The 22490-nt window shown below is 40.0% G+C and overlaps 1 protein-coding gene across 1 annotated transcript in view; it reads left to right on the top strand.

The window, feature by feature from the left end:
- TTC39B (tetratricopeptide repeat domain 39B) overlaps positions 1-22490 on the top strand; it is a 73059-nt gene that overhangs the window by 34207 nt on the left and 16362 nt on the right. The window contains exons 3-6 of the mRNA XM_084224828.1: positions 17604-17708; positions 18961-19092; positions 20887-20963; positions 22098-22165. Of these exons, the coding sequence (XP_084080954.1) occupies positions 17604-17708; positions 18961-19092; positions 20887-20963; positions 22098-22165 (382 nt within the window). The remainder of the gene's footprint in view (positions 1-17603; positions 17709-18960; positions 19093-20886; positions 20964-22097; positions 22166-22490) is intronic.

Here is a 22490-nt window from a genome sequence, read left to right as displayed (position 1 = left end):
GGGTCAAATTCTTGCTGGAGTTGCTTGGTAGACTTAAATAGGATTATTTTGTAATCATTTTAGTTATCAGGTGAACTGTGCATGCCTATTCAGGTGGGTAAACAGTAACCTAAGGAGTTGGCATGTCTTGCTTTCACAATATGGCTGAGTCCTGATTGTGAATTTGGGTCTCTCTCTCTGTCCATGTGCAGTGCAATCTGCTGTTGAACTTAAGAACTTGTTGTCATATAAAGCTGCTGATATTTCTCAGATGATAAAAAATTACCTGACTTGAAGAAAATTGATTATTGGTTTACTGAATCTGGATAATGATCAGTCAAAAACTGGAACATTTGGCTATGCTCATGTTTCTTTTTAAAAATATGAATAAGATAAAGTGGCTTGAAATGTAGCCTGTGTTATTTTCAGAGTAGTAGACTCTTTTGGCAATGGTGGGTTGATGGTGAGCCAGCAAGATGAGCTTCATCTTGGCACTATATCCTGGGGCACCTGAGATTCAAGCAGATGGTCAGTTTTGCCTAGATTATCTTCCTTCGTGCTTATTCTGTTGCTTTGTTGCTCCTGTAGAGTAGTATGTGAGGATACACCAATCAGTATTTTCTTGTGATGTTCAGACGCTGCATTGGTAGAGATAGGTAGATAAGCAAAATTCATGTTTTTAATAAGTCAGAGGACCAGGAAAGTTCCTTGTCTCATCATCCATTCTCACCCCCTCAGTCATTGAAATATTTGGAAGCTAAACCTCTTGATCACTTTCTTGTAGTCAATTGTTAGATTCCCATGAGGCAGCGCTGTGGGTGGTGGCCTGCTCTCTGACTGGAAGGCAGTCCAGTGCATGCCTTCTTAAGTTGGAGATTGCAAACAAAATTTACCTGCAGAATATAAAGCAAATAACACATGGTGATCTGACATTTAAATTTCAAGATCAGTTGAGACTTCTAAGAAGGAATTTTTGTTTGTGTAGAAAGGTTTTGTTTGTTTGGTGGTCTTTTAATGCATTTCATTTGTAAGACAGCATTACAAATGCTGCAGCATTACTGCTGCTGTGAGCAGTAATAACTCCTAAAATACAACACTGTCACTTGTAGGTAAATCTGTTTAGTTTAGAAGAGCTAAGACTGAGACTTCTAGTTCTAAAAAGAAAGAGAGGGCAAATACTTTTCCTTAAGTACTAGCCAGTTTCCCCTATGCTGAGCTTCTGGTCTGTAGCTGCCGTCCTTGCCCTTGCCTTGTTGTTACATTACATGTAACATTATACCTGTTAATGTGTAGTAATGGATCAATTAAAATCCTCTCAGTGAAATTCCAGTAGTCTATGAAAAGCTATCAGCCTCACCTTTTTTTGACAATGCTAAGGTATAGATAAAACTGTGAAGTCATTCTCAGCTAATTTCAGTGCATATTATTTTAATAATAGTTGGTTTTCAATAGGAGCAGTTATCTCCTTTTTTCTCCCCCAGTTACCTCTTCCCTTCTCAGTGTTTTTTTGAGAGCTCCAACTCCTTTTCCACAGCTGCTTGTTTTGAAAAATAGTTTTCAGTGCTTTCTCTTTATGTATACAAATGTGTAATATCAGCTATGTACTGTTTCTTTTTGCTCCGAATCATCTTTTCTGCCACAACTGTAAGAGGAGGGAGAAGAAATAATTTAGAAAATCCTAACCCAACAGTAAGCAAAACCCCAAAACAATGAAATAAAACCCCCAGTGCTATTAAAGGAAGGAAAATGACCTAGTGATGAGTTGGCATGATCATTCAAAGAATCGTATAGGCAAGTCCATTGGTATTGCGGCATTGATCCAGAAATTCACTGAAGATACAACTAGCTAACTAAATGCTGCTATCTCATAGTCGGGTAGTGTTGAGGAGGGAAGTGCAACAGCACTGATCTGAACTGCTTTCCATCATGGTGTTTGCATCATGTGTGTATTACCAGCTCTGTGGGTGGATAGTTGTCTCCAAAAATTCAAATGGAAGGTAGCAACAAGGAAGGGCTTGGGTAATAACAATGCTGTTTGTCTCTTTCTGCCATAGAATAAGATTTCAAATACAGAGTAAGGAAGTCCTAAGGGAGAAATAAGTGAAAATAAGTGTGTTACCCTGATGGTTTTGCCTGAATACATATCCTAATGAAATTTAAACTAAATGATTGTTTAGGGGGTGTTTTGTTGTCAGTTGTGTGTTTTCTGGTGGTTTTTTTTATTATTTTTGTTTGTTTCTTTTTTTTTCAAATTTACCTGATGTTGGATATATTTTATTATACTGAGCTTTTAAAGTAATTTTTGCCTGTTTGCAAATTTGGCTAGCACAGTTTTGCATAGTTTTGCTGCCACTTGGGTTTTTTAAATGAATGCTCAGCATACAGAATATTGCATGCATTGGTGAAGTTCTGGAACAGTGAAGACAGTGAGCCTTCCAAGGAATAAAGTCTGCCTTGCATTGGCAAGAATTTTTTTTTTCCCCTGCTTACCATAAATATTTTATTTACCTAAAATTCATGCTTCTCCTAAGAAGGGGTGTATTCATCATGGATGCAGAATTTGCTGTGGAAATATGACTAATGGATTTATTACATGGGTAAAATAAGTTACTGTTTATTATACTGAAGTTTTCAGACTTTCTGTATTAATAGTAATAGCCTAGGATAGGAAATGCTTTATATAAATTGCAAATCATTTCATATGCCTAGCAGTATGCCTTAAGGCATTTTTTTTAGGGCATTTAGCCATTTTTCTGTTATGTGATTATAAGTGATGTTGAACATCACTTATAAGTTTTAGATTAAATGGTGAAAGAGTTCACAACAATTTTTCTGTTTTCATTAAAAAAAAATAATGATCACGCGATCTTACATTTCTCCAGGATTATTTTAAACTAATGCAAAAGGTTTAAGAATCATTTTTGTTCATAAACTGGATATGATTGGCCACTTAAAAATATTGTGATCCCTTTAATGTCAAGGATATAATATACTTTAATATCGTTGCAGCAAGAAATGTTCAACTGTGAGACAGGTTATTCAATTTGATTCTGCATTTCTGAATTATTCTCTGGATGAAAGGTATGCATGGTATGCCTGTAGGCGAAAGAAGAAAATTTCAGCTTCATGAGGCTTGCCTGATGGCCATTCAGAGGCTGAGTCCTGTACCTGTCCAACAAGATACTGAAAGACATGTGCCAGCTCTAGCATAGTGTGGGATTGAGGTGTGTGTGCAGTTTCTTGCATATGTCAGTAGTCCCTCAGAATAATGCACGTTCATGAGAATTCCTTAGTTTCAGACTTGATACAGGAATTGTTCCTAAAGGTTGTGCATAATTGTATTTGTTTAAAACCAAATTATACAGAAGTTTCTCACTTGTGAGATATGAGAGTAATCCCTTGTATAAGAAAATCCAACACAACTAAAAAGATACTTGCTTTTTTTGAACATTTCATGTGTGTCAGTGGATTGTATTACCTTCAGCCATCCTTCACTAAACATTCTAGAAAATAAAATGCAGACCTAACAATATCTCAGCAGGATTTTGCAACAAGTTATTTTGCTTCATTTCATTATGCTCTTGGTGTGCAATTGCCGTGAGAACTAGTGCAACCCACTTCTCTGTGGTAGGTAGGTAGTACTCCAAGTATCTCACCTTCTGTTTGATGGCTTGTGTTGCAACTTCATGTCTGTGCAAATGACTAATAAAAGTGACAGCACTAATACTGTCCCTTAAGAAGGGATTAAAACTAAATTTTGGCATAGCACTGAAGAGAAAACAGGAGTATTACTATTGTCTCGTATATGAGTGATGCATGACAGGGATAAGATGCAAAAGCCATTTTTCTTTTCAAATTACAAACTTAGTGGTGAGAAGTCCAATGCTTTCAAAACGTGAAGAAAGTTATTTGAAGAAATATTTCCAGATAGCAGAAGTAATATCTGAGTTGCCTCACTATGATTGCTCAGATACAGCAAATACCCATGGATGTATGCTAGTCTTTATGTGAAAGTAGTTCCTGTTGGACATTTCAAATCTTTGCAGTTGCTAGATGTGCATATAAAAACATCAAATGCAGCCTTAAAATAGGTATTTTATGGACAAAACATCAGAAAAAATGTTCACGAGGAGATAAGCAATCCTACAAGCTTTCCAGACATTGGAGACTGCCCTCTATTTGGATGAATATTAAATAGGTACTAAGAACCATACTTGACTGGTGTTTCCTTAGATAAACATGGTAGAGATGTTTCCTATTGCCCACAGATACACAGTCTGCATTTTCTACTTACAGTTTATTGAAAGAATGTGAAACCTTACAGAGGAAAAGTGTTGAATCACAAGAGGAATAGACACATGTTAGTGGAAGATAAAATAGTCAAAGAAAATAAAAGATATGGGGTTTGTGTCATATTTTACAGAGCTAGGCAGAAAGAAAGTGTCTCTGCCACAATAAAGGATGACTCTTTCCACTCCACTGAGACTGAAGTAACAGTAGACTATAAAAGGACTTCCAGTGTTTGAATGTTTGAGGACTGACAGAAACCAACAGCAAAGAACCTGTTCCTTAACAATTTCCTTTTTCTTAATGTATGTTTTTTAAATGTTGCAGAATTAAGGATGTTTTCTTGTCCTAGTGACACGCTTCTAATCTGAAGCATCGTTTAAAATTAAAACACAGCAAAAAGAATTATGCCAGGAACAGACTTTTGCCGCAGTAATACAAAGTATCTGCGTCATTTCAGTCTAAAAAAAAAAGAGTAGTAATACGATAGTAACAGTTTTTTAAATGTTTTGGATTTTTGCTATATAGTAAAACCAGGCAAGAAGACATCAAGTGCATTTTGGTAATGTAAAGTTATGCAAGACATGAACATGAAGTGATGATTTAATATCTCTGTGACCTGTAAATTGTGACCTTTGATACTGTAATTTTAGTACAGCTTTTGGTGTTGGCTGGGAGGAAGTCTTCCAAGGAGACTGGGAGTGAAGCGGAGCGCTTCAGCAGGCTCTTCTGAGAGTGACCAGTGCTTTTGGAGTCCAGTGCACACTTGCTACAATGGCTGATGAAAGAGTGGAAGGACAGGTCTTTCTTTGGAGATCCAAAAGCTGATTATTGCTTCGGAGGGGGTCCAGGGACAAAGACGTACTTGGGCTGAGTGGCACAGGGTTTTATGTGGAGAAAAAGGAAAAGGGGTAGATCTGAGGGTCAAGAACCAATGGGAACAGGTGAAAGTGGTGCAGAGGAGGGATAGCCAACCAGGGGAACCAATAGGGTAACAGGAGTGGAACACAGAAATGTTCCAACCAATGGGGATGAGGAGAGGGGAGAACATTCTAGGGAATATACAAATACGGTGAACAAGGGCTGAGCTGGGGTGCAACAACTGTACAAACCAATAGAACTTAAGACATTAACGCATGCCTGCAAAGGCCTTTTGGAGGAAGGCACTTCTCACCCTACTCTTAGAGGGGTGTTTCTCTTTGCCTGCTTTGGCTTCCCTAGGGCTGGAGCATTACAGCCCTAGTGGCAGGCCCTTGGACCTCTACATGGGAGAGCTGCATTTGAGTTTATTTTATGCTAAGCAGTCATGGAAGTACACAGCACAGGGTCAGGTGCGTGGAAAAAGCATAGTGTGGTCTGCACATAGTTCCCTTGGTATGTGGAGGGAAGAGGGATCCTATCGAGTAAAAAGCTTTAAAATGACCACTGTTCTTGAACATTCCAAGGGATCAGTAAAGTTGAAGTAGAGCAGTGTACAAAAATAGACAGAGCCTTCTAGCTAAGAAAATGGAACTACGGGGGTAGAATCTACTGATTCTACTTAACAGTTATTTCCTGTTAAGAAGTCATGTTGTGGCTGTTTAAGGCTGACAACAAGATTGTTACTCTTTTCGATATGGTAAAACATAAGTGGTTCAATATTGAGTTTTCTTGAACCAATTCATTGCTGCAGAGGGAAAGATCTACTTCAGGAAACATATAAACATTCTGTATAGTGAAAGTATCAGATTTTGACAGCATATTATGACTATTTGACTTAACAGTCTTGCTGCAGAAGACAAGAACCAACTGAGAGCAATACATTTTAAAGCTGTTTTGTCATCGTTAGTTTGGCAGTAAATACTCCAGCAGATGCTTGCATGTTGTTCAAGAAGAGTACTGCATATGGTAGCTTCTTGCTGCCTTTACCTGTTGATACTGTAGTTCAAACACAAGGTGATATTTATTTAAGTTTATGAAAGTAAATGCCTCTAAAATACTTTGCTTCTGATTAAGCTTCTCTAAATGTTAAGGGTCACTTGTTTGCTAAAGTATTTATGTTCTGGGAAAAATTTTCCCTTAATTGTAATGCATCTTCCATATTCCCTGCATTTTTAGAAAACCTTCTTTTTCCTCCTTTAGTTTGTGTCAGATTTGCATCTTAATATGATTATCTTAAAACAGTTATTGCTAGTTTCATTTTTTTGTGGTCTTTATTACTTAAAATTTTGCTTTATTCCAACTAATCATTTAGAAACATTTTCAGTAACTGTAGTGAGACTTCTTTGATAAAAACAGCTGAACAAAACCAATTTGCTGGCAATTCATTGTTGTTTATCAGACGAGTCTGATTATTTTGGCTGTGTTGTAAAAAGAGCCAACAAAATGTTTTAGTAGTTTAGGAACTAAATTCTTCAATCCCTATTCATGCTAAGTGTTGCTTGAACATTTGAGTCTAGCTGATGTTAATAAGGTGATGTGGGGCTGAGTCCTAAATATTTAATATAAAAGGTGGAAAGCATTGGTAGTTTACAGGTAAATTTTTTTCTGCAGCTCTCCCATTACTAGCTCCTGAATCCCCTTCCAAGAGAGTAGTTGTAAATCACTGCACCTGGGGTGATTGTTAAAAGCTTACTAAATCTTCAGCAAATACAAAGACAGCCACAGATACCAAGTTAATGTTTAACTTTAGCTTTATAATGGCTTTTCAGAAATACTCTTATGCTAAACCCTGATGTTGAGAGATTGATGTCATTGCCTAACTCATTACTCATGTTTACATAACTTTTAAATACTAATGCACTGGCTTTTCCTTTGTTTATGCTCCCTTTTTCTATTAATCTATAGAGGCGGTGGGAAAAGGAAAGGAATTTAAGCTGTAAACTGTTTTTGACATTTTAAATTAATAATGTTTTTGTTCTGTGTTCATCTCAAGGACTGTTATCTTAATAAGTGAGTATTCCAATATGTCTGGGGGTTTTCAGGTTGTATTGTTAAACTTTGTTTTTGTTGTGGTTTCAAGTACTTTGTTAGAAGAACCTACTTAAAGTTGCTAATAATTAACTTGCTTATGGACAGTGTATCCCCTCTGAATTGGAATAATTTCATTAGTTTAGTACCAAGCTCAAGGTACACAAACTATTGCTGGAATTCAGAACATTTCCTCTTTTTTCCTAGAAGAAGTTTGAAATAGTAGTGAGAGGAAAACCTAAAAGATTATATGTGTTGGGGAAAAAATATCCCTAAAGTGTCAGGACTGTAACACAGTAGCATTTTAGTCTGCTTGTAATGTAACATTGTTATCTTGGTGTAACATTCAGTATAGCACATTTTTCTGTTCCTTTTTATTTCATTTTGAAGTGAATGAGATTGTACTGGTTTTGACTGGGGTAGCGTTAACTTTATTCACAGTGGCTGGTATGGGGCTCTGTTTTGGTTTTGTGCTGAACATGGGATTGATAATACCGAAATACTTTTGTAACTGGTGAGCAGGGCTTACACACAGCCAAGACCTTTTCCGCTTTCTGTAATGCCACATTGGTGAGGAGGCTGGGAGTGCATAGGAGGTGCTGGGAGGCACGTAACAGGGACAGCCAGCATGTATTTCAGAGGTCCAGGTCCTGCCTGACCAACCTGGTCTCTTTTTATGATCAAGTGTAGCAGCTGGTGGATGCAGGAAAGGCTGTGGATGTTGTCTGCCCAGACTTCAGCAGGGCCTTTGGCACCATCTCCCACATCATTCTCCTGGAAAAGCTGGAAGCCCATGGCTTGGACAGGAGCACCCTTCACTGGGTTCAGAACTGGCTGGATGCCAGGCCCAGAGAGTGGAGGGGAACAGTGCTGCATCCATCTGGTGGGTGCTCACTAGTGGTGTCCCCCAGGGATCAGTGTGGGGCCCAGACCTGCTAAATATCTTCATTGATGGTCTGGATGGGGAGATGAAGTGTGTCAGCAGTAAATTCATGGGTAACACCAAATTGGGTGCAAGTATCGATGAGCTGTAGGGAGGGTAGGAGGGCTCTGCAGAGGGACCTGGGCAGGTTGGATTGATGGGCTGAGCTCAACAAAATCAGGTTTAACAAGGTCAAGTACCAGGTCCTGCCTCAACAGCCAGTGCCCCTTGCAGCACTACAGGCTGGGACAGAGTGGCGGGACAGTGGCCAGGCAGAAATGGACCTCAGGGAAGTGACTGATGGCAGCTGACTGTCAGCCAGCTCTGCCCAGCTGGCCAAGGCCAGTGGCATCCTGGCCTGTATCAGCAACAGTGTGACCAGCAGGTCCAGGGCAGGGATTGTCTTCCTGTCTTCGGTGCTGGTGAGGACACAGCTCGAGTGCTGTGTCCACTGGCACCCTCAGTTTAGGAAGAATGTTGAGATGCTGGAGTGTGTTAGGAGAGGGGCAGTGGAGTTGATGAAAGGTCTGGAGCACAAATGCTATGAGGCGTGGCTTAGTGGGTTGGGATTGTTTAGCCTGAAAAAGAGAAGGCATAGGGGTGACCTTGTCATTCTCTACAACTGCCTGAAAGGAGGCTGTAGCCAGGTGGAGATCAGTTTCTTTTCACAGGCAACCAGTGACATGACAAGAGGACATAGTCTTAAGCTACCCAGGGGAGGTCCAGGTTGGACATAAGGAAAAATTTCTTCTCAGAAAGAGTGACTCTGCATTGGAGTGGGCTGCCCAGGAAGGTGGTGGAGTCACCACCTTGGAGGTGTTCAAGAATCAAGACTGGGTGGGGCATTTAGTGCCATGGCCTAGCTGACACAGTGGTGTTTGGTCATAGATTGGACTTGGTCTCAAAGGACTTTTCCAACCTAGTTAATTCTATGTGATTTTGTGGTTCAGGTGACCCAAACTGACCAAAGTGGTATTCCAGACCATATGACATCTTGCTCAGTATATAAAGTGGGAGGAAGAAGGAAGGGGAGGACATTCAGAGTGACAACATTTGTCTTTCCATGTCACCATTATGTGTGATGGGGCCCTGCTTTCCTGGAGATGGCTGAACACCTGCCTGCCCTTGGGAAGCAGTTAGTCAATTCCTTGTTTTGCTTTGCTTGTTTGTACAGCTTTTGTTTTCCCAGTTGAATTCCCTTTATCTTAACCCACATATTTTCTAGCTTTTACCCTTGCAGTTCCTTCCCACCAGTGTGAGAGTAAGTGAGCGGCTGCATGGGGCTTAGCTGTCAGCTGGGGTTAAACCACATGAGTCTCTTTTGGTTCCCAGTGTGGGGCACAAAGGGTTAAGATCAGGAGATATATGACTAGAGTGTGTTAAAATAAATCTGTTATAAACATTCATTGTATTTAATAGTTTAATAGTCACTGGTTACAATATGGATTTATTTGCTCTCATACTTGTTGTATTTTGTCTGTATTATAGAAATAATTCCGTATTTGCAGTACATGTTCTGTGTGGTGTATTTTATGCAACAGGCTTATCACATGATAGTGTCACTGGTCACCAATCTGGTTTGTCTATATTCAAGATTGCAGGCACCTTTATGCTTTGGGAGTCACCTACTGGGAGCAATTAATAATTACATCTTTGGTTTTTTTGGTTTCTCAGAGGAACAGCCTATGAGGGAGACACGTTCTTATATCTTTTTCTCCTCCTTTTTTTCCCTTCCTTGCCTTCCAGGCTGGTAGTCAAGATTTGAAAGATTTTTGAATATCCTTTGACTGCCCTTGAAACCAGCCTGGGTTTTTTTGCTAGGAGCCAGCGTGTTGTTGCATATGGTTCAGGTCTTGTTTAAGGTCAGACTAATAACATGAGATCTGCCCAAAAGCTGGATGATTCAGAATGGCAGGGTGTTTGGGGTTGTATGGGCCAGTATGTAGGGCAGTGAGCACCTTCAGTGTGCTTGCACCTTTACTCCTGAACAAGTGCAGAATCCAGGAGAACTAGCAAAACATTGAAAAAAATTGTTCTGTCACAATGTTCAACACTGCTTAGTGCCCACAGGAGGAAAAGAAGGTCTCTAAAAATGACAGTGAGGTGATAACAGGCCCTGCAGCTTGTCCAGCCACCTGAAAGACGCTGTGACTGCTCCACTCCCACCGTCTGTGGCAATGCCACTGAAACAACTGAAGCAGAGAGTCAGCATGGGCTGGTGTCAGTGGAACCTGCACAGAGGGAGGAGAAATGTACATGAAAATCATGCAGTCAAAATGCTTTAGCAAAAAACAGTCAGTGACAAGGAGAGTGAAGATGATGAAGCAGAACCATCACAGGTGTGATTTTTCACAGCCATTAGCAAGGCCATCGCAGGAACCAGAAGAGGAGACAGAAGAGACATGACTTGATCCCTATCCCTGAGTGAGCTATGGAGACACGAAGAGATTTCAGCAGTCATCCATGAGTGTATTACTGCCTGGCTAGTGTGCTGGTGGGACAATGGAGCCATTAGTGTGGAATGAGAGGGTAAGGAGCCAGGCTGAGATCACTTGCTAAGGACCCAGACTCTGACAAAGCAATGGGGAAAAAGACAAGTCTTTAGTCTCTGGAGGTGATTCTTATCAAGTATGAGGGGGAAAGGTATCCCCATAAAGATGATATTCCATGTAATTTAGGCAGATGGACTGCAGTAGAGAAAGTGACTCACTTCCTAAGGGAATTAGCTGTTTAAGAAATGAAGTATTTTGATGTGAACAATGCTCAGGTCCCCGCAGAGCTGGATCACATCTTCTGTCAATTACTCATGTTGCAGAAATTTCTGTGGAGTACAGCAAGGCCACATGAAACCCCTTTACAAGAACGATGTACCACCAACAACAATTGATGCAATTTGGCAATTCAGGTAATACGAAGACAGTGTTCCTTCCTCCATCATAGCATCTGTGGAGAAGTTAACTGATGAACTGATTCAGGAGCTCCAGCAATTCAGAGGGAATATATCATACTCCCCATCTGTGTGAGCCTGTATTTCAGTAACTGACAGCAGGTATCCTCTTCCTTCGAGAGAGAGGATATAGAAGGTACACACCATGGAATACCTTACCTGCAGGACCATGGAAATGATAGAAGGAAGTGGGATGGATGGGAATACCTTGCTTGTAGATGAACTGGTGCGGGAATTGCAAGGAAAAACAGCCATAACTCAAAGTTGCTGCCCCAGTCTCCAGTGAACAGTTTTTCAGGCAGATTGAAAGGTCTGATCATACTACTGACTGTATGGATGTAAGATTGACCCAGGGCCTTTGGGGGGTCTGATCCAGCTGGCTCTGGACCCCCAGGCCCTTCACAATCTCACCAGGACAGAAGTGAAAGAGTGGAGGTGCTCTTTCTCCTCAGGATGAACATCCCACGTTTATTGTGGAACCACTCTAGGAGGTCCAGGACAGAGAAAAAGAGATTGAGGGTCTTGTTGTGGGAGATTTTAAATCCAGGGGAAAGGGGGTAGAGGAGAGGGGCCACAGCCAATGGGATATAAGTGATGGGAGGGGTGAGGGTAGGAATAACCTTGGGAGAGACCACCACCACAGAGACTTTGGGGGAGAGGGGGTAAGTGGAACAAACCATGTGATACAAACGTACTGTTCAGTGCAAAATACCAAACCCAGTACAAAACAACAACTAAATAAACTATTTAATGCAATACAACATATGGAGAGAAGTACAAGTCCATTTCTGCAAGATATTAGTAGGGAACTGTCTTGGTTTGGAAAGACAGGTGCCTGCTAAAGGAGACAGGAGCCTCCCCTGAAATGAAGAATGCAAACTCTCCCCACCCCTCCGAGTTGCTATGAATTTTAAATAAGGGGCTCTCAGGCAAAAAACATGGGAGCAGAAAATAACAGTTCTTTAATAGGGAAGAAAAAAAAAAAAGATAAAATAAAGCAATGCAATACATTAGAACAACACTGACAGAGTCAGAACACAACCTGACACCCTGTGGGTCAGGGTGTTGGTAGCAGTCCAGTTGGAAAAGGGGCTGCAGTCCTCCTGGAGTGTCAGGCATGGTTCTGTTGGAGTAGGGGCATCCTGTAGAAAAGGTGTGTATTCTTCCTCCGCAGATCCGTGGAAGTAGAAGCAGCTGCTGTTCCTCTGGGGAGTCCAGTGGAGAAGAGTGGTGCTGGTGTGTCAGAATCTTCCAGGTTATATCTGGGTAGGAATGCTTGGCTCCTCCCTCTGGGCAGAGCATCTCACAATGCTATAGTTCTTATCAGTCATGTGGTGACATTCAATAGCTCCTTATCAGCAGATGTCCCCCTGTTGATTATGATCACTCAGGAAAAGAGATAAGGAGAATTGCCCACTTGACACCAGACAACTGCCATACAGATGGCAACAGAATACATCTTGCCTTGCAATCTGGAACAGGAACATTGTGACTAGTATTGGAGGGGCCCTGCTTCCACCTAGGGTGAGGAGAGAAATAACCAGGTTTATTGGACTGTCTGGGTTTCAAGGCCTGGCAGAGGAGTCCTACAGGAGTACAAGGCTTCAGTAGACACCAGTAGAAACTGCTGCACAGTGTACCCTAATGTCATCAAGCTGCATAGGGATGGAATCAGTTTGGATTTCTGGGGTGTAGGGAGGGATCCAAACAGCTGACTGTATTGGAAGCTGAGACTAGCCTGACTGGCACGAGTGGCAGAAGCAGAGGCTCCCTTAATCCTTGGCATAGACTCTCTCAGGAGAGAGTAAGTCAAGGATTCAAAATGCTGTTGATGGGCTTTTGGTATACCTGCCCTGTAGATTGAGGAAATTTCAGACATCCGTTTTGTTCTGGGGCTGAAGAACAGCAGGTGCTAGTTGCTACCACAACAGTGTGCTAGAAGCAGTGTCTCACAATCTAGACTCTGTAATTCCCATTTATAAACTAATTTGTCGCCTAGAGAGCCAAGGAGTGGTCAGCAAGACTTGCTTACCTTTAAAAGCCCTGTATGGCAAGTATGAAAGTCCAGTGGAGTGTGGAGGCTGACAGTACATTGTGTCTTGGATGAAATTGTACCACCTGTGAGTCCTGGTGTACTGGACATATTGGAACTTCCATACGAGCTGGAGTCAAAGGAAGCCATGTGGTGCCACAATTTATACTGCTATTTTGTTTTTGTCAGTCCTTTTTGGAGTAGAGTGCAGGCCACAGTTTGCTTTTGTTTGGAGCTGTGTCCACAGTACCTGGAATCTACTGCTAGTCAGAAGGAAACACAACTCTATCATCTGCCACACGCGGTTGAAGACTGGAACAAGGTGAAGCTCTGGGACACCTGCAGTGTGTTAGTGATACCATTTTGTGAGAAAATACAGCAGGAGTTTTTGAGAAAAGGAAGCAAATAATCCAATCCTTTTAAAGCTGGTTTTGCCATAAAACAGAATAAGGTAAACGGACCTACCTACTACAGAGATCCAGCTTTTAGGAATCAAAGGTCAAGATGGACATTGTCAGATCCCAGTGGTATTAATTAAGATAACAGTGATGTCTTCAGCAACTAGCAAGAAAAAGACACAAGACATTTTAGGTGTTGATTTTGTAGAATGCACATTACAACTTGCAGTCTGATTGTAGCCCTCTCTGTCAAGTGACCTGGAAGAAAAATTATTTCAAATAGCCCTCTGAGCAGCAACAAGCCATTGAACAAATCAAGTAGGAAATAGTTCATGCTGTAGCCCTTGGGCCAGTCTGAACAGGGCCAGTCTAAACATATGTAAAAAATTTGCTTTTTATTGCAGCTGGAGAGACTGGACCTACTTGGTGCCTCTGGCAGAAAGCACCAGGGGAGTTTTGAGGCTGACCTCTAGGTATTTGGAGCTGAGCATACAGAGGATCTGGAGCCCACTATGCTCTAACTGAAAAGGACATACTGGCAGCTTTCAGAGATCACTGATACTGAGACACACTTTCTGGCACCACAGTTACCTACATTGAGTTGGATGCTCAAAGGGAGTGAAGGAGTTGCATTGATCACATAAAAAGTTTGGATAGGAAACCCTTGTCATCCAGGAAACTTAGAATTTATTGTGGACTTGCCAGAAGGCAAAGATTTTTGGAATGTCACCAGGGTTGTGCTGAAGAGGCCCCAGTATATAATAAATTCCCCGAAACTGAGAAGCAATATGCCTTGTTTACTGATGAATCCTTCTGTCTTGTGGGAAAGCAGCTGTATGGAGTCCCCAATGACAAGTCACAGAAATTGCTGAAGGAGAGCATGAATTGAGCAAATAAGCAGAGTTGAAAGCTGTTACAAATGATCGGCAAGAAAGCCAAATTAATAATAATAGCAAAAGATTTTATTTTCATGACCGAAAATACGGCGCTTGATAGCCACAGTCAAAGAGACAGCGTCGAGCCCAGGATCAGTGCTGGGTGAACACTGATTCAACCTCTGTTGCATTGAATCCCCTCTGTTCACAAATGCCATCCTTGTCGGGGCTGGTTTTATACTGTTTTTTCTGCCTGAGGCAGAGGTGCCCCTATTCTTTTGTTACTCCACATATGCATGAAGTCTCTTTTCTCTGTGCAGGGCTGGACAGTGCTGTTTCTGGGAGGTGGTGGGCATTCAGATGTATGTTCCTGATGATTTCAGTTATCTTGATTGAAGATACTAATCAAGTGTTCTTCCCTCTTGGGTGTTCTCCAGATAGTCCTGGGAAACGCCCATCTCCGCTCGGGCCGCGTCCTTTTGCTTGCTAATTAGGCTTTCTTTCCTTGCTGCCATCTGGAGTTTCACAATTTCAGTGAACAGTGGCAGTCTGTCTCCTGAGTGTCAGAGGTTTTAGGTTTTTGGATTTTTGTTACACAATTTTATTTACAACTTTATTTCATATATATTTTGTGTAAGCATGAATTATCTCACACCACATATTACAAAAGCCATCCAATTGGCCTTAGACATTGCTGAAGGAGAGAAATGGCAAATGTTTTTTTTTATTTTACCACGGTACTGATTCATAGGTGGTGGCCATATGGGGTGGTGGCAGCAGTGGAAACAGAATAACGGGCAACCTAGGGGTAAACCCATCTGGGCTTGGAAAGGTGTCTTGGTTTGAAAAGACAGGTGTCTGCTAAGGAAGGCAGGAGCCTTTCGTGAAATGGAAAATGTAAACCCCCTCCTTCTGAATGTTTATGATTTTGATTAGGGGGTGTCCGGTTGGCTGTTTGTCTCTGCCCAGACACGTGTAGGATGGTTCTGTTGAAGATCGGGCTTCAAAGGACAAGTCTGGACTCTTTGGTTTTTGGTCTTTGGATTTGTTTATTATTTCTTATCTACAGAATTTTCTCTCTGCCCAGCCAGGATCTGACCAGCAAGGCAGCCAGAGGCACTCTGACTGCCCATGGGGCGGCCGTGTCTTTTTATAGTAAAAACTACGTATAGCATATTTACCTTTTATTCCCAATACCTCTTACCCTTATTAACAAGTGTACCATCACCATGAACCAATCCACAAGTGCCAACATCACACAGAAAATGGATGACAAGAAGAAGAAAGAAGAACCACGAGACAGGCCCAGATTCCTCCATCTCGTCTCCACAACCCCCCTGTACCAAAACCCTAAAATCTATATTTTCCCCTGTAAATATACCGTTTCTGCACCATTCAAACCTGTGCGACTCCCATGTCCTCATACACAGGTGGCACATCCCTAGAAGGGTCAAAGTCAAGCCACCAGGCGCTTTTGGCAACGTTCCAAGTCCCCCCCAAGGGTTCTCTAAGTAGCTCTGGACATCTGGAGTGATGTGCTGAATTCCCACAAGGGGGCTCTCAGGCAAAGATATGGGAGGAAAAATATTAGGAAAGTAGTTGAAAACAATGCCTGCAAGGAGGAGAGGACCAAAAAGGCCATTTGTCTGCTGTAATTTTGAAGATTGCACATGCCTTAGTACTGACCCTGGCATTTGTTTGGGAAGAGACCTGGAACAGGCCACTCTATTCAGTGCTAGTCACAAAATAATTGTAGTGTGCAAGTATGAAAAAATAAAAACTCATTGTTGCTGTCTAGTAGATATTAACTATCAGTTACTGATGTGGTGGTGGTGGTGTTTTTTTTAATTTTGCCACTAAAGACAACTAGTGTCGATTTAAAGGAAGGAGAAATTCCCTCCCCCCATTCTCCTCCCACCTATTTTTTTTAACCTTCTTGAAAAACTTTTGGAAGCAATAACCCATTCTTCCCAGCTGGAAAGGCAGAGCAAATGGATTGAGTAATCTAAATAGGTGACGAAGTGAAAGAGTTTTATTAAACAGAAATGTGAAAAGAAGATATAAAAGCATGGGAATACACAGGGGGTAGGGATGATGTTAAGGGACAAAGTCAGGTCCTTACTTGTGTACTAGGAAGAAAATCTGCCTTCAAATCTAGTTAGAAAATACTTATTTGGAATGTTTTTGCTAGCAGATGGTATTCCTGGAACTAGTTAATAAAATAGAATGGTTTTAAAAAAATTTGGTCTATATAAGCAAAAATTGTAGTCTTTTTAAGCCATTTTAACACTGTTCTTTGAAGGGCAAAAAAGCCCCCTGTCCAGTCATATTTTCATGTCCACCCCACTCTTTGTTTGTTTTGTGTGCCTGTTACTGTTAGATTTAGAGCAGCTATACTCCTCTGTTGTTCTTAAATTCCTCCTTTAGAGTTCTTCACTTCTGGTCAGTACTTAAATATTTATCTCATTGACATGATCTGTTGCTTACCACTGCTTAACCGTACTTGGAGAAAGCCCATTATCTAGTTTAAACCTGTTGTTTTAAAGCTGTAGAGAGATTATCTTTTCCAGATCCATCTGTGCACATTGATGATGGCTGTGTAGCTTCTAGCTGTGTGTTACTATCATGGTTGTCAGTTTGTCCCAGGTTCGGCCCACGGAATAATTTGTGAGTGCTCCTGAGTATTTCAGGCAGAACTGGCCAAAGAATTGGTTCGTTGAGATGGCTTCTGCTTAAGCAAGTGCAAGTGCTTTTACTTGAAGTGAATTAGGATGAACAAAAGCTATTGGCATAGCTACAGGTTTCTGGCAGGACTATTTGTCCGGTATACTTGTTTGCTGAATGAGTGTCTTTTTACTGCCTTTTTTTTGATGAAAATATTATCTTGTGACCTCTTTTGAGAGTCTGATATGAATAGAGAGTCTGAAACAGCATTTGTACTGATGGGAAGGATTGAGAGCTTGGACACAATGATAAATTTTGAGACTTTCTCTGTAAGATTAGGAACACAAAGCCATAAACGTTGCTTAAATAAGCAGAGGGTGCACCTGTGTAACACAGATTAAGCGTTAAGCATATGCTTTGGTTTTGAAAAGTTAAATTTTTAATACAGAATCACTACAAAAGACCCTTCTGTGTTACATAAGAAAAATACATTTTAATTTTTTTTTTGTTTATATTTGCAGTTTGAATAAACTAAGAATCTGTTTTTTAGGGCATCCAAGATGGATCTCAAGTGTGCTCTGGAAGAATGTTCAATGGCACTGAACTTATTTCTAAACAATAAGTTCTCTGAAGCGCTGGAACTACTTCGTCCATGGTGAGATTCTGTTCTTTCCTGAAGTTGTTGTAAACAGTATTTAGTACCTGAAGATAAATTTAAAGCATCCAAAGATAGTAGTTTTAGTTTATTGTGTTTTTTCCAAAAGTTTTCTCCATATTTGTGGTTTTTAAAATTTTTTTTTGGTCATTAAAATAGTCTCAAAAACTGTTTATGAAGCACTGAATTGTTATGTTAGAGGTGATTGCTCAAGCTGTCTTTCCTCACACAGAGGGAAGAGGCTGGGGAGCAAGACCTTATTCAATGCATCTTTGATCAAATAATTTGTACAATGAAACTGCTTTTGACAAGACAGAAAAGCTGGAACAAAGCTCCAGAATAGTCTTTTGGTCATGTTTTATATTCTGTTTGAGTCTGGTGCTGATGTTTAAGCTCATCTTTTTATGTTCTGACTATTTTCCTTGTTCCCCTGTTGCCTTTCCTCCTGACAAGAAAAGCATGGCAGTGCAAATGTAGGGAATGAAAGAATACGGAGAAGTTCACAGGTGAAACCTGTTTTATCTGTGACCTCATGGGGAGGCAGTCTGAGTGGCTGATCTTTAGGACTGGGATCTGAATCCCGTCCATTCTTCTCTTGTCTGTGTCTGAAAGGAGCCAGTGGTATGGAGGGATGTGTTGGCAAGAGGGATATGTAGCCCATATTAATAGAGTGGAGTAATGTTCTTGCTCTGCAGTTTGGTGCTAGTAAGAATGGATTAGGAGTGATGTGTTGGTGATGTGTTGTGTGAACAAGCTCAAAGACAGCTTCAAATGAAGCATCAAAAGGATGACACAGCTATCAAGTGTTTGCTTTTAGTGCTCTGGAGAGCTCATGTGAGGAAGACAGTAGGCCAGGGATATTATCTCTTAGAATTAGTTGTTGTTAAGCTCATTGGAAGATGATATTACTGTTGGAATACCAGGATCTTTCTCGCTCCAAGGTCAGGGAGAATAAAACTCAGGGGAGGTTGTTTTTGAAGTCTCTCTCTGAAGTTTATTATCCTTATCTATTACAAACTCACGAGATGTGAGCTCTCTCTAACAAGTTGAGAAATTGAGCTAAAATGGTGTCTGTTCAAGGCTATATAAGTCCCAATTATCCAGTAAACAGTTATAGGTTATATTCTCAGATCTGATACTTTCCTGCTTAATTCTTCTGTCTTTTCACTAATTAATACAAGTGCCTCTGCATTTAATTTTGTATTGCAATGTAAAGTGTTGCTTAAATGCACAAGATTCATGTTTCCCCTAGGTCCAAAGATAGTATGTACCACGCACTTGGATACAGCACTATTTTAGTTATGCAAGCTGCAATGACCTTTGAACAACAGGATATACAAATGGGAATTTCTACAATGAAGGATGCTTTGCAAACCTGCCAAAGGTAAACCCAAGTAATCCAAACCGTTATGAGATACTAAATAGTATTATTTGTGAAATATCCCAGTTCTCTGTATGTTTCTAAAACAGACTCTTGTCTGCATGAGAGTGGTCTAAATTTGTAAAAGTGGAGTAAGTCCCACTACACAATTATTATTGGTGAGGATTTTTTTCTACATGGTGTTGTGGCAATGACTGACTTTTCCTTTGTGGGTATTAATAGCCACTACAGTTAGTTAAATGGTTGTTTCACTGTGTAGACTTACACATAAACTGACATTTTTGAACTGTCTGAGCCATTGACAGCTGTGACTTCTTGTTTTTCCAAAAGTTTAAAGGCCTATATTTTGAATTTTCCCCTCTCAGCATGAAAACATTCTTCTTTAAAAAGTTGTTTCCGAAAGTTGAACCAATAGTTTAATACAATTAAGCTTGTATTAAGGTTTCTGCTGAAAACCAAATAAGTTTTTTTGTTGTTGTTACAAATGTGTTTAGCTTACCTTAAAATGTGCTTAGCTTACTTTAAAAGCAATTTCTGTTGCTCACATCAGAAATTATCTGGACTGAACATTTTGCTTCTAGTCTTTCTTTGAACAGCAAAAAAATCCCTCGGAAAATGGGTTGTGAAAGCTAAAGTTTAAACAAACCTCTGACAAAACCAGAAATTATTTTTGCTTTACTGGTTCTTCATCATATTGGTTAGTCTATATTTATTATAATGATCTCCCAAAAATGACTGCCAAATATTAGTTTAGGCATTTAACATCATCATCTTAGCCATGGCAAAAAAGAAAATAAATGAGAAAACGTTATCAGATGCTACCTGAAGAAGAGAAGGGGTCAGCAGTTTCTGCATCTTTTTTGGGTGTGCTATCAGTTTGCAGTTTCATCTATGAACTATGTTGTTTAGTGTCTGTGAAGATTAGATGTCCCTCTAGTCTAGACAGCTGCAGTACAGGATGTCATCTCTGTAGGATGTAAACTTCTTGTCTGTTGCAAAACTCATAAAAATGCAAGAGAAAGCGAATTAAATGTTCGAAGTTGAAGAATTACCATAACTACATGTACCTTAATTGACTCTTTTCTTGTAGGCATTATGTTAATCTGTAGCATCATAATATTCTTCTCAGGATCCCACAATTGTCAATGTGTAGTGTAAACAAAAATAATAAGCTAATGCTTAGTATTTATAATCAGTTACTCCCTGGCTTACAGAGTGCACTCATTTTCTGAATATAGAATTGTTTCTCAAGTTTCTTCATAAAGTTGAGTTGTTTGTAATTTTTTGTCAAAAATTAATTTTTGGAATTAAAACGTGCAGTTGAGATCTCTTGGAAGTAAAGTATGTGATTGTTTTGGCATTTTATCTGGCATAAACCGCCATAAAATGCTCTGTTTTTGTTGAAAACAGAGCTCCTTTTCATTTTTTCATTCTAATTCTGAGTGTTTAAGAAGCAGAAAAAGGCAATTCATAAAACTTTGAAGTCGAACTTGAAGTGTCTTGCCCAGCATCATAGACACCTCTGTAGCTGGTGAGTGGCAGTGGGGTTGAAGCTGTCATACATTTAGCACAGATTAATTTAAGTTGCAAGCATGCATTTAATGTTGGATAGGCTCTTTTTGCTAGAGGCATACAAGTCTTTAGACTACTGAAAGAATTGAAACTGTTGACAAATGAGATAATTTTGCCAAGAATATCTGTAAATTTTGGTTGGAAATTTTTAAGAATTCCAGTTATTAAATTCAGGTTTGTGTTGAAATATATGGCTTTCTTTTCTTCCATGCACAACCTATTTAGATTCAGGAAAAGAAGCACTGTGGTGGAATCCTTGTCCAATCTAGTTTCTAAACAGACAGTGGATCAGTTGAGTGAAGGTAAGTAGTTAAGTAATACAGTTAAAATAAAAAAGTGAAAAAAACTCAAAGCTACCCCTACCAATGTGTACAAATATGCTTAACTCTGTGACTTTACTAGCGTCTTACACTAATAAACATACAAACCATGTATATTATCTTTTCTAATTTGAATGCAAAGCTTCAGTGGAGAATTCAGGCTAATTTTTTTTTGTCTCTGAGCATGCATGAATTAAGAAAGGAATGCCTTTCACAACACATTATAGGACGGAAGGGAAATTTCCTTTTTTTTGACTTAAGAGAGCTCCCAAAAGTTTAAGAACCATTGATGTGGAGGAGTACATCCTTGTCATTAGTTGCATTGGAATCTGAATATATTAACAAGTTTTGTGCTTGTCTGTTTTGCCTTAAGGTGTTTTGGGAAATGGTATCAGTACATTGTTCATGGCTCTGAAAATGCTGATCTCCTATTTCTGATTCAGGCAGAGTCAAGTATGCATTTTTTTCTAACCTGGCACAAGAATCCTCTTTAATACTTGGACACATCAAACTCACCACGTATGCACTGTACATACAGCAGCCTTGTGCATGTGGCTGGTCTTGCAGCATGGGTGCGGAGCAACTTGTGTCATGTGTGTTAAATCAAATGTACTTTAGTGGTGCATGAAGACAGAAAGTCTGCCTGGGGCTTTCAGTTTGTTAAGCATGACTTGGTGAAAACCTGTTCATAATGTCTCAGTGGATGTAGGAAAAGCCTGAACCTCCGTGAGGGTTACTATTCATTTACAGAAATTTCTTGTAAGACGTGGAAGGAGGCCTGAAAGACTGAGTTGCTGTGGGCTGTTAAGCTTAGAATCAATGAAAAGTATAGGAGACCATTACCAGAATGTCAAGTAGCTTTTGCCATAGACTGAGGTCAGGTCTGGCAATGTTTTGTCTAAGAAGGGAACTAGAAGAATTCTGTTGGGATTTATGTGTTACAGCTATTACTCAGCAGTTACTGAAATGGCAACAGCAGAATTTTGCTTTTTTTTTTTTTTTTTTCTTTTCTTTTTCTTTTTTGTCTTGGCAGCATTTTGTTTGTCCCATTGACCCCCAGAAAACAGTATTGACAATGACATTGCTGATAGTAAATAACTTTTCTTTCTTATATAGAGGAAATGCATGCTGAAATCTGCTATGCTGAATGCTTATTACAGAAAGCAGCTCTCACCTTCGTACAGGTAAAGTCAGTTTTTCATTTTGTGTGATGGTGTAATGGAAAGAGATTATAGTACTTATAAAACATCATTCCAACAATAGATGTGATGTTTAAACCAAAATTTTTTGCTACTGAATGTTATTTCATGGCAGCGATTGAAAGTGTAAATCTTATGCTGCTCAGCAAAGTTCTCTCTTTTTATGAATATCCAAAGATGATATTGAGATACTAAGGTATTACCCTAAGGTATAAACATAGCATCTTTTAAACATACCTCCTGTATTATACAAGGTGGTATGTTTAAGTGATTTGCGTCACACTGGGCAATGTCCAGTGCCCGCATAAAA

The sequence above is a fragment of the Fringilla coelebs genome, assembly GCF_963513975.1.
Source record: "Fringilla coelebs genome assembly, chromosome: Z".
Taxonomy (NCBI): Eukaryota; Metazoa; Chordata; class Aves; order Passeriformes; family Fringillidae; genus Fringilla; species Fringilla coelebs.
Note: the sequence above shows the minus strand (reverse complement) of the source record. Positions and strands in the feature narration are given on the sequence as shown.